Source organism: Lynx canadensis, chromosome D3, assembly GCF_007474595.2.
Source record: "Lynx canadensis isolate LIC74 chromosome D3, mLynCan4.pri.v2, whole genome shotgun sequence".
In the NCBI taxonomy this organism is placed as follows: Eukaryota; Metazoa; Chordata; class Mammalia; order Carnivora; family Felidae; genus Lynx; species Lynx canadensis.
Window position 1 is genome coordinate 84,378,444 of NC_044314.2, and position 12,076 is coordinate 84,390,519.

A 12,076-nucleotide genomic window follows, 5' to 3' on the forward strand; every position below is an offset into this window, starting at 1 on the left:
AGGAAAGGTGGTCGTCATGGATGAGCAAACAGTGGCTCAGAGAGGGTATCTGGCTTCCCAGGGACACACAGCTGGTACATGGCAGAACTGAGATTTGAAGCCAAGGCTGCCTGCCTCTGAATTTGAGACCTTTGCTGCTTCTCCATGCTAACTCTGGACACCCTGACCCACCTGTAGCAGCTGGGCTCACCTGTGGCCCCTGCTCCGTCTGGCTGTCAAAGGGGTTCCCAACCACACGAGACTTGGCCCGGGCGACACTCCGCTCCACAAACTCAGCATAAACATCTTCTTGCACAAAGGTCCGGGAGCCCGCACAGCAGCACTGGCCCTGGTTGAAGAACAGGGCAAAGTGGGCCTGCTCCACGGCCCAGTTCACTGGGGGGGCAGAAAGGCAACCATGAGAAGAGACAGAGGACAAACCTTGCCCCAGGGGCTGCCTACCCCCTTAACCTGTTCACGCCACCAATAGGACCCTGTGCCCACAAGACAGACCTGACTCTCCCTTCTTGGGGTGTGGACACCCAGCACACAGTCACAGAAAGAGTGGCAGTCACAGCCCTCCGTGGTAACAGACGAGGGCGGTGGGAGGACTGACCCAGCCAGCCTACAGCACTCGGGGAAGGCAAATCGGGGCGCCAGGCAGGACCAGGAAAAGGGAGGAAATGGAGGAAGAGCAGTCTGGCCCAAGAGAAAGTGTGCAGTAGGGTTGGAAACGGAGCAGCCCAGCTCGGCTGGGTGACGGAACAAAGAGGGGAGAAGCCAGGGAGAAACCGGGTCATGCGGGCTGGAGGGCCACACTGTAGACTCTGACTTTGATCCTGAGGCCCGGGGGCCAGAAACCGAGTCCAGTGGGTGCTGACGCTCATAGAAGTGACTGGAACCACAGTATGGACAGCCAGCGGCTGCCTTCACCCCACACCTACTCCTCCCAGAAGACTTACTGTCTGCATCTGACATAATGATATTGGGGCTCTTTCCCCCCAGCTCCAGGGTCACTCTCTTGAGGTTACTGCTCCCTGCAGCAATCTGGATCAGGTGGCCAACCTGTGCGGAAGCAGAGACCCAGACAAGCTCTCGATAGCAGGAAAAAAAGAACCACATGCTCTCCTGGACACAGGCCGAAGGATCCCACAACTTGAGGGAGCAGCTGGATTACGAGAGACCAGGAGAATTTCACCAAATCTATTCACTTACCCCTGCTGCCCCATGCCTCTGAGCTCCTAAGATGACAGTGACTGTGACCGCATGAGCAGAGTCACTACTGTGTGGCTTCTACATGCTGAGCACTGCCTACAAACCAGACACTGTGCTGAGTGCTTTGTGTTTGTAAGTTCAATCCTCGCAGTGACCTCAAAGATAGACAGGACTCTTTTCCTTGATTTAGAAATGTGGGCGCTACGGCTCAGAGTGGTCAAGTCACTTGCCCAAAGTGGTAAATGTGGCATTAGAACTCACACTTGGGCAGCGTGAATCCATCACCAGTTCGAACCATTATCCTGTCTCCTTCCCACAGTGTTGTGAGGGTGGTCCCCCAGCCCATGGCACACTCTGTGAGGGCAAGGGTGGGATACTTCTCACCTCCTTATTCCCAGAGCCTGGCACAAAGCCGCCCTGAACCTATCGGAATGAACACATGCATCTCTGTCAGGAAACCGTCCCCTCTGCAAGATTCTCAAGATTGAGGCATAAATGTAGACACTAACAAAGCAAACAAAGAACCGGGACCGTATTACCTCGGCATCATTTCTGCCCTCCTGGCATTGCCATCACTGCGTACAGACTGAATATTTGAAGGTGTCTTTTTCTCAGGGGGAACTGTCTAAAGAGCATGTTCATTACATTATTCAGTGTGCCTTCTCTGAAGTCATGCACTGAACCCTCCCAAGAATTCAAGGAGAGGAAAAAGTTCCTCTTTAGAAGGAATTCTGTCCCTGCTTCGAAGGAGACGATGTGTAGGGAATCCCCAAACACCCTGCTTCTCCAGGGCCTGGCACAGAGCAGCATAATCCCCTTGCTCATTCATTCATTCACTTATTGAGCACTTGCTCTGAGCCAGACCTTTGCCCAGCACTTGATAAACTTCATCTTACTGGTTCCCATCCTAGGAGATGGGTGCCATTCTCCTCCCCATTTTACAGATGAGGCAGAGGCCGTGGGAGACTAAGTGACTTGCCGATGATCACACGGCTGGCAAGTGCTACTGGAACAGTAAGACTCCGAAGCACATTATCTTCCCCACTACACCATACAAACCGCCTCTACCGCCTAGATATTGCCATCCTCATTTTAAAGACAACAAATGGAGCCCCAAAGACATTCAGTGAATCACCCCATGTCACAATGGTGAGGCTGGGATTGGAACTCCTGTCTTTCTGAAGCCCATGCTCTGTAACTGTCAGGGCAGTGCTGGTCAAGGAGCCTGACACAGCTGAGGGGCTGGGCAGGCAGTCACGAAGTCTAGACGGTCTCGGCGTCTTTATTCCATGCATGATGCTGGCCCTGAAACACCATCCAGAGCGTCAACCAACCCACGAAGGGCTCCACTCTGACAGTCACTGCCCTCGCTCAAGCTACTCAGCGGCAGTCTTGGGGGACCCCCCCACCATGCATCACCCAGAGGCTAATCTTCAATGCTGCATCCTTGAGGACAGTGGGAACTTGGGCCAAATGTACCACACACTTGAGATCCTGGTGATGTCTTACCTCAGTGGAGCCCGTGAAGGCTACTTTGTCCACATCCTGATGGGAGGCGATGGCAGCCCCAGCTGTGGGGCCAAATCCAGGGATAATATTGACCACACCAGGGGGAAAGCCAGCCTGTATGCAAACAGCCAGGGACACTTGGAATCATTCTCCTGCTCCAAAGGGTTTGGACAGAAGGACACACACCCCTCCCAGAGAGACTAAAGCAGCCTGCCTGGTACCCGAGTAAGCAGATGCCAGTCTTGTGGGGTACTGCTCAGGAATTCCAAATGGCACGGCAGAGAACCTGCTATTGGGGGTTCCCTGTGGCTGTTGCCTCTTCTCAGTGGCATTCACTTAGAAAAATTTTCATTCTTCAAAGGGGTCTGGCAGTGAAACTGTACCGTAGATATAAGGTGAGAGGGGCCATTTTGGCTGATCTGTGATGAGGTGTGGGGGTTGGGGAGGGCTTGGTCCCTGCTCTACAAATACCCGCCCTCCTAAGCTCCCCCCCAGGAGCAAGTCTGTACAAGGGCATTCAGAGGTCAAGACAGACATAAACCACACACCTCCTTAATGAGGTTGGCCACATAGAGGGCGGTGAGTGGAGTCTGCTCAGCCACCTTCATCACAACCACGTTTCCGGTCGCCAGGGCTGGGCCCAGTTTCCAGGCTTGCATCAGGAGCGGGAAGTTCCACTGCAAGAAAAAACAGCCGCTCCTGGAACCTCAGCTGAGGGCTGCAGCGGCCCGTGAAAGCGGCAGCCCAGGTCATGGAAGCAGCACTGGCATCTCTGAGCCCCTGGTGCTACCCCCACGACTCAATTGTGAGTTTCAGATGGATGGACACAGCAGGTGGACCAGAACACAGTGACTCATGCTCGTCAGAGCTTTCTCCATACTAGGCTCTGTGCTGAGTTGTTGTATCATGTCCCCAGTGTCCCTTCCGCTTTTCAGGTAAGGAAACCGAGTCTTGGGATAAAGGATTTGCCACGGATGGCAGTGCTGGTTGGCTTTTTAAAGCCTGTGTTCTTAGCCACCACCCAGGCCACCCTCTGACATCACCCCGCAGACACCCCGCCTTTGTAATTAGCCTGTTGGGATCGCTGCATCTCAAGGCATTCCTGATAAACCTTCATTTGTTTATTATGAAGCTGGCACTCACCGGAATGATCTGCCCGCACACCCCGACAGGTTCATGGCGGGTATAACTGAAGAAGTCCCCATCGATGGGAATGGTTTTCCCATGGTACTTATCAGCCCAGCCAGCATAATAACTTAAAAAAAAAGAAAAATCCAAGCTTAATCAATGACAGTCAGGGACCCCTGTGAACCCTGGCAGAAAGAGAAGATTCAGACCCAATTAAGTCTTTCTGGTAATTGCTCTTACTCTTGGCTTATTTCCAGAAACACTTAAATAGCTTCAAGGGGCACAGTAATCCACTCTGGGTAACTAACCTCTAAACCTCAGAATCACCTAGGTTGCTTGTAAAAAACACCACATTCCCGGCACCCACTTCCAACCTACTCAATCTGGAGTGCTGGGGAGTCCCAGGAATCTGTATTTTTAAGAAATAAACCAGCCCAGCACCACAGATTAGCATGAGAGCCATGGACTGAATCTGGTAGAGAAGTGCAAACCTATCCAACAGCTGGTACTTCCTGTGTGCAGAGCCCCAAACTAAGGCTGGGGGAACAGCCACCAGAAACAAATCCTCAACTGGCCCAACCTCTTGGAAAGTTTACCACCTAGATGCACAGGGACACAGGGGACAGAAAAGCCCAGCAGATTAGAGTGGGGGAGAAAGGAGCAATGTGTTTCCAGTACATAATGATTAAGTTTTCAGGGCAGTAGGAAAAACGAGAGAAGGGGAAAGATGGAATGTGTGGTAACAGGAAGAGTTTTGAAATAAATGTGACTGCCAGGGAGAATCTGAGCCCCAGGCTGACCTGGCTTTGAACACAGGCCTGTGAACCTGGGGAGAAATGCAGCCAGGGAGTTACCAATCTATACAAGGGAAGGCACGGCCGCTCCCTTCCCACTAGCCTGTATTACATGGGTTTTCAGGCCTCAGAACGGTTACTTAATCAGCACAAAGGCATATTCCTAAAATCAGGAAGGCATGGGACTCTGCCCAAGCTTCAGCAGGCTGCTCTCTCTGGGACACCTTTGCAGAGTGTTCTAATCTTGCCACTCCTGTCATTTGGGACTGGAAAATTCTTTGATGTGCAGGCTGTGCTGTGCACTGTAGGATTTTTAGCAGCATCCCTGGCCGCTGCGCGCTAGATGCCAGTAGCACCCTTCCCCCCATGCTGTGACAACCAAAATGTCTCCAGACATTGCCAGCTGTCACCCGGGAGATGTGACTACCCTGGTTGAGAACCCATCATGTTGTACAACCCCCACTTTTCTGGCACTGCTTCTTCCCCTCTTTGTCCCCAGCGTCATAGGGGGAGCAGTCCCCCCGTGCACAACGATCTGTCCACCCGGACCACAACTGATCAGATTCAAGGCCAGCCAATCAGGGTGGCATCTGGCCCCTGAGTCTGGCATTAGACTTTGGCACTTGGCAGGAATTCGGCATTTGGACTAAGGGACTGCAGTGTAGACTGGTAGGATCACGCATACGGAAGCAAGCCCAGGTGCGGAAAGCCGGCCTCCAGCACACAGACTGGCCCTGAAGGAGGCGAGAGGTAATCGAGAGAAGGATGAAGCAAGAGGGCCAAGATGCGCCGTGGTGATGCTCAGCGACCTTCTGGATTCAAGACCCCCAACTCTCCACAGTGCCCAAGGTAGGCTGAGTCTACTTGTTAAGCTACAACCCAAAGGACCCTCACAAAGCTCTTATTCCTCAGCCTGCGTTTCTTGGTCATTAGGATGTTTGATTAAACTAAACCCAAAGCCAGCAAGAAGGAAATAATAAAGACCAGAACAGAGACAGATGAAATCGAGAACAGGAAAACAACAGAGGAAATCAACAAAACCAAAAGTGGGTTCTTTCCAGAAGTCACCAAAGCATTTGCTAGACTAAGAAAAAAAGGTAGAAGACACAAACAACTGAAATCACAAATGAAAGCAGGGACATCGTAAGATAAGAGAATGTGTAAGAGAATGTGAACAATTGTAGCCAACAAACAAGATAACCTACATAAAATGGGCAAATTCCAACTAACGTACAAATTACCAAAACTACCTCAAGAAGGAAGAGAAAATGCTTATGAGTAAATTACAGTTTTGAAATCGAGGGATTTTCCCATAAGACAGAGTCTCATAGAACATGTTTCTCCAACTCCTGTGATCCTTTTACACATTATTATTTTTTCTCCCCCCACAAGACTTGCTCCCCTGTGGCACAGCCAGAGCAAAGAACAGGAAGCCCGAGCCCATACCGGAGGCATTTAAGGACCATGTCCAAATCCACCAGGTAGGAGATGACGTAGGGCTTGCCGTTATCCAGCGTCTCCAAGGCCTGAGAAGAGAGAACGATGAGCACAGAACTGCAGGCACAGGACTGCCTTACAGCACTCGCAGTAGGGGACGACCAGCACTGAAGCTCAGCACGGATCAGGGCTGACGGCCACTTTGTGCCATGGAATGCCGTGGCATTTCTGGCCCATCGCCTCTCCCTCTCCAAAGACAGGAAAGTGAGGGGTGGGGAGGGAATGGTGCACCAACAAGCACACGTTTCCAGGTTCTGCTGTAAGCCACATCTGAGCCCTTGCTGGGAATGAGAGACCCACATGGGAGCTGAGAGAGCAAAGTGCCAGTGGGTAATGGTACGAATCATCAATCACGAGCTAGAAAGGGGAAATCAGGCTGCCCAGCCCAGTCTGAGAAGCACCCTTTGGGGTGAAACTGGAAGGACATGTAGGAGGTAACTAGGCAAAGGGAAAGGTACAACTGATGACAAAGGGAAGAGCACCCCAAGCAGAAGGAACAGCATGTGCAAAGGCCCTGATGCCTCAAAGAAGCCTAGCAGTCGGGAAGTTGCGGGAAGGCTGGTGAGCTGAGCTGTAGGCGGGGGGGGGGGGGGGGGGGGGGGGGGGGGGGGGGGGGGTGCCCATAGTCCGGCATGAGTTGGGAGACGGAGTCAGACCCAGCAGGGCCTTGTAGACCATGTTGAGAGAACAGGAGTTTATCCTGAGGATATAGAGGATGCCATGGAAGGCTTGAGACCATGGTATAATTTACTTTCTAGAAGGTTCGCTTTGGCTGCTCTTTGCAGATTGGACTGGGGACATGCAAGGATGTTGCCTCCCGGTTTCTTCTGCTTCTGGCAGCCAGAAAGAAGGCCTGCCATACGGAGGGGCTGTGAGAACAGTGTCCATCCCTGGGGGTCTCTGGGAAGGCTCCCCTGTGGCTCCCCTCTCCCTCTCCCAGTCTCCTCCTTTCTTAGCCATCATAGGAGACACTGAGAGGCTGGTTGGTACAGGGGTGGGACAGGGGTGTATCCCAAAGGTGTCCAGCCTATGCCATTCTGACCAGTTACATGTCAGCAATGCAACCCCCTTCCCAGCTGTCCGTGAGAAGCCCATTCACCATGTGGGATGAGAGAGGAGGGAGCTGAGAACTCACTGCCAGGTAGGTCCGGTCCCGCTCAATCAGATCAGCCAGGCGGTTCAGCAGGCGGCCCCTATCGGATGCGTCCATGCGGCGCCAGGGTGAGCCCCACTGGAAGGCGTCCCGGGCAGCCTTTACTGCCTTGTCCACATCTTCCTGGAAAACACCCACCAGGGCAGCTCAGGCCTTCTCGGTGAAAACTGCCTCCAATTACCACACGCCCTGCTGCCAAGCAACACCCAGGGGGCTTCAGTCAATGCCTGTGTGGAAACCTGCCCCAAACAGTCCCTCCCCACCACGGAGGGCTCTCTGCCTGACAAGCTTCAGACTCTCCCTTCCAGAGTCATGGAGGAAATGAGGACCCTGACAGTTTCCGTTTCTGTATTTTCTTTTTTTATTTTTTTAAGAGAGTATATGAATATTTTAGATCTGCATCTTCATTTTTTTTAATGTTTTTTACCTTGAGAGTGGGAGAGAGGCAGAGAGAGAAGGAGAGAGAGCATCCCAAGCAGGCTCCGTGCTATCAGCACAGAGCCCGATGTGGGACTCAAACTCACAAACCGTGAGATCGTGACTTGAGCCAAAACCAAGAGTCAGATGCTTAACTGACTGAGCCACCCAGGCACCCCAACCGTTTCTGTATTTTCATTTCAGAGTCCCCAAAAGTGTTCTGGAGAGAGTCATTCAGGGGCCAGTGCTTAGAATTTGATCATTTCCCCCCTCCTGCTAAGAAAGCAAGTGCAGCCAATAACCATCCCTTCTGAGATGACTGGCAATGTCCCCCAAGTGAAGGTTTAACCAGCTTCCCCCTTCTTGGGGAAGCTGTAAAATAACACAGCTAGCATTTTTCGTATAGGGAAATGTATATCAGGAGGCTGGGAGCATGGTTTTCATTAATATTAAACATACTTAGGGATGCCTGGGTGGCTCAGTTGGTTGAGCGTCCAGCTCTTGGTTTTGGCTAGGGTAATGATCCCAAGGTTATGGGATTGAGCCGTGCGTTGAGCTCTGCGCTGAGTGTGGAGCCTGCTTGAGACTCACTCTCTCTCTCTCTCTCTCTCTCTCTCTCTCTCTCTCTCTCTGCCTCTGCTCCTTGACCCTGTTTGCTTGCTGTCTAACTTAAAAATAATAAGCCATCCTTGCCCACCCATGCCCTGAGGGTAAGTCACCAATTCTCACCTTGTCTCCTTCAGCTACCTGACAGATGACTTCTCCAGTGGATGGATTGACGGTGGGGAATGTTTTCCTGCTGACAGCATCGTGCCACTCATTGTTTATGAAGATCTACAGCGAGAAGGAAGAAAGTTCTCAGGACCAGCTCTCAACCCAGTGCTGAGAACCAGCAATTTTAAAAAAACAAAAACATCAGAACAAACCTGAATTAGCCTCTCAGAGTGATGTGGCGTGAGGTTTAAAGCCCAGCCTTGGGGACCACCAAGTTGGAATGCCCACTCTGCCAAGGGACTTGGGGTGAGTTCTTGGCCTTGGTTTCCCTGATCTGGGAAATGAAGGGAATGCACTCCTACCTTATCAGTTATCTGCCTCCATTGTTGGGTCACATCTCACAACTCAAGTGGCTCACACGACTTGTTGTTTTCTTACAGTCATGCCCACTGACTGCGCTCAGCTGCACAGGGCTCAGCTGGGCTCACGTAGGGGCTTGCAGGGCAAAGGTACCCGGGACTGGGTGTGCAGGAGGGCTCTGCGCTCACAAGGCCTCGTTTCTGCCACCAAACTCCACTGGGCAGTGTGAGTCACAGGCCCAGTCCGGACCTTGGGGAGGGGAAGGAGCCTTCACCTTGAGAGGAGCAGCAAAGAATTTGCAACCATGTTTCCTGTACCACACTACGGCACAGGGCTGTTATTCAGTAAATATTTAGTGAACACCAACAACGGGCCCTGCTCTAAGGCTGAGGACACAGTGGAAACCCAACCCAGTAAGGACCTCTCTCTCACGGGAGCTGGTGTTCTGGTGGGCACAGACAGTAGAGAAGCAATCAGATACACAAGGCAACCTCAGATTGCAGTGGTAGGTGCACAGGAGAAAATGAGGATACAGAGAGGGTCCTGAAGTGGGGGAAGATAAGGAACTTCGGCTGGGATGGTCGGGTGGGTCTGAGGAGCAGATATTTCACTGGAGCCCTGACTGATGAAAAGGAGCCAGCCGCAGGAAGAATGGGAGGATAAGCAGTCCAGGCAGTAGGAACTGCAAATGCAAAGGCCCTGGGGTAAGAATAAGGCTGGTGCATTTGAGAAAAAACAAAAGTGGCCAGAGTTACTGATGAACCAAGAAGAAGTGCTAGGAGATGGGGTCAGAGAAGGAGTGTGGGTCCTGCGAAGCCCTCAGTTCAGCGCCTGGCAGCAGCCTGGCAGCAACCGCTGTTTTCTGTTTTCACCGTTGGGAGGTCTAACAGCAACCAAGTGGAGAAAGACCACATGGTTTTATGAAGTCAATGGCAGGGAGATGGAAGCCTCTCCATTCACTCAGAGAAAGGACCCTTGCCCAAAGCTGCTTAATTAAGTGCCAGAATTTTCTCTCTGCTTCTAAGAGCCAGCTGATGGCTTCAGGGGATAACAGGGAAGAAATCTCCTAGCAAGCTGTTGTTCTCCTGCAGGCTGGGGAAACTGGTCTGGTGAGGGGAGGGGGTATTTTGTCACTTTACCAGGACTGCGTAAATGTCACAGTCAGGGTGACCGTCAGTCCAAGGCCACTGTGCCTTCCTTCCTCAAGGGCTCTCCTTGGCCCCAGCATCCCAAAATGGCCTGGCTTAGGACCCTGGGGAGTCATCTCCAGTTACTCTGGGCCACAGTCCAGGACCACAAACGAGACCAGGCCACCAAGCAAAGTGGAGTCTGGTTCGTGCCAGGGCCAGAGATTTCAGGACCAGCAGGCTCCAGAGAGGTCTGGCCCAACCTTGTGGTCAAAAGCAGGGTCAGGATGAGCACCGGATGAATCCGGGCTCTTTTTTTTTTTTTAACTTTTTTTTTTAATGTTTATTTATTTTTTTTTTTTTTTTTGAGGGAGAGAGACAGAGCATGAGCGGGGGAGGGGCACAGACAGAGAGGGAGACATAGAATCTGAAACAGGTTCCAGGCTCTGAGCTGTCAGCACAGAGCCTGGTGCCGGGCTCAAACTCAGGAACGGCGAGATCATGACCTGAGCCAAAGTCGGGCACTCAACCGACTGAGCCAGCCAGGCGCCCTGAATCCGGGCTCTTTTGATCCTTGTTGTGTCGCACGGGGCAAGGCATTGCTTTTGCTTCCTCGTCTGCAGAGTGGGAATCATTGCAGTGGCCCTCATCACGAGGCACGTGAGGGCTTCAAGCATATGCACCGAGCTTTGCATGGAGTTAAGCGTGCAATGCTGGTGCCAGTGGGAGTGGGCGCAGGAAGGAGCCGGTTAGGAAAGGCCCACCAGGGGTCACGTTCCCAGGCTCAAATTTGGTCTTTTGGTGGAATCTGCAGCTGTGTACCTAAGTAAGAGGCTCTTGGCATCTGGCAGGAGCACATAGGTAAACATCAGCTGGAGTCTCTGGAAGTATGTTCGTGTGGTTGGTTGATCATTAATCTGGAGGGAATTGAGACCTTTATTGCCGAGAAGCAGGCAATGGGTAGTTTCCAGTGGAGGGAAGGGATGTGGCAAAAAGAATTCTGGGTGACTGTGAGTTCAAGTTGGACACGGCCACGGCTGGCCACGCCCTGCATAAGTGCTTCCCTGAGAACCAGCTTCCTCCAGTCAGAGCCCAGGTCTGCCTTCAAGGAGGTCAGAACTCTTGTTTCTTAATCTCCATCTTCACGGTTTACACACTGGCCAACAGCGGGTTTGATTTTGAGGTTTTATTCTGGGTGGTGTAAAATGCACCAACCTCTAAGCCACACAGAATCTCGAATCTCGGCTCTGCCCCTCATCTGCTGTGACCTTGGGCTTCCAGATTGCTTCATGGGTCCCTGGGGAGAAGGTGTGTGGGGGCGGATGTGAGGATTAAATGCATCAAGGGGTGTAAAGCCCCTAAGCCAGGAGCCCGCACACAGTGGATCTTACCACAGCAGTCACTGCAACATTACTCTAGATCCTGTGGTACTCTCAGGTTAAAGATTTTTGGGATTTGTATTATTTCCTGTACCGCGGCATACTAAATTAGTTTGTCCTGAAAAAGTTTTAATTGTCATTTTGCAAAGATCAGGAAGTAGAAAGCAGAGAGTGGGCCAGTCAGCTGCTCTCCTAGTCCTCACCCCCTCCTCCCTGTCCCCCGAATCTTAGACTAGGACCCTGGGAAGACCACTGCCTGGCACCTGTTTGCCTTTCAAAGCCCTGAATTTGCTGGGTCACTTTCCGCTGTTGAATTTTCAACAATCCATCCTGCCTTCTAACTGATCAAATAAGCCGGAATCTGCCTAGCAGGAACCTAGAATCTTCCTTCTGTTAAAAATTCCATTTCCCTCCTCCTAGAGCCAGACGTCAGTGGCCTCCCTGACCTGCCCTCCAATGGGGATGGATGGGCCTCTACCATAGTTTTGCTTCAAGTGAGGAGAGCCTCACAGCAATTTCATTTATGTAAGCATGAGGGCAGACATCAGACCAAATGTTTCATAACCTCCTGGCCCAAAACCCAAAGCTTCACTTCTCTAACAGGCTTAACTATTAAGCCTGGGGGGTGGGGATGGGGGATGGGGCCCTCCCAGCTCACACTTCCTTATGCAAGTTTCTAGAAGCAGAGGAATATGCAGAGTGATATCCCAGTGACATGAGGAGCTGACACTTTGAATCTGGACTGCTGGCAAAACTCATAGAGCTTTTCCATCAACATGCTTTATTTTCTACACATTTTAACAG

General features: G+C 51.8%; 1 protein-coding gene across 1 annotated transcript in view; it reads right to left on the minus strand.

Annotated features, from left to right (window-relative positions):
* ALDH2 (aldehyde dehydrogenase 2 family member) overlaps nucleotides 1-12,076 on the minus strand; it is a 28,101-nt gene that overhangs the window by 8,228 nt on the left and 7,797 nt on the right. The window contains exons 2-9 of the mRNA XM_030336619.1: nucleotides 8,422-8,526; nucleotides 7,258-7,398; nucleotides 6,072-6,151; nucleotides 3,847-3,958; nucleotides 3,252-3,380; nucleotides 2,704-2,817; nucleotides 942-1,044; nucleotides 191-375 (exon numbers count right to left, since the gene is read on the minus strand). Of these exons, the coding sequence (XP_030192479.1) occupies nucleotides 191-375; nucleotides 942-1,044; nucleotides 2,704-2,817; nucleotides 3,252-3,380; nucleotides 3,847-3,958; nucleotides 6,072-6,151; nucleotides 7,258-7,398; nucleotides 8,422-8,526 (969 nt within the window). The remainder of the gene's footprint in view (nucleotides 1-190; nucleotides 376-941; nucleotides 1,045-2,703; nucleotides 2,818-3,251; nucleotides 3,381-3,846; nucleotides 3,959-6,071; nucleotides 6,152-7,257; nucleotides 7,399-8,421; nucleotides 8,527-12,076) is intronic.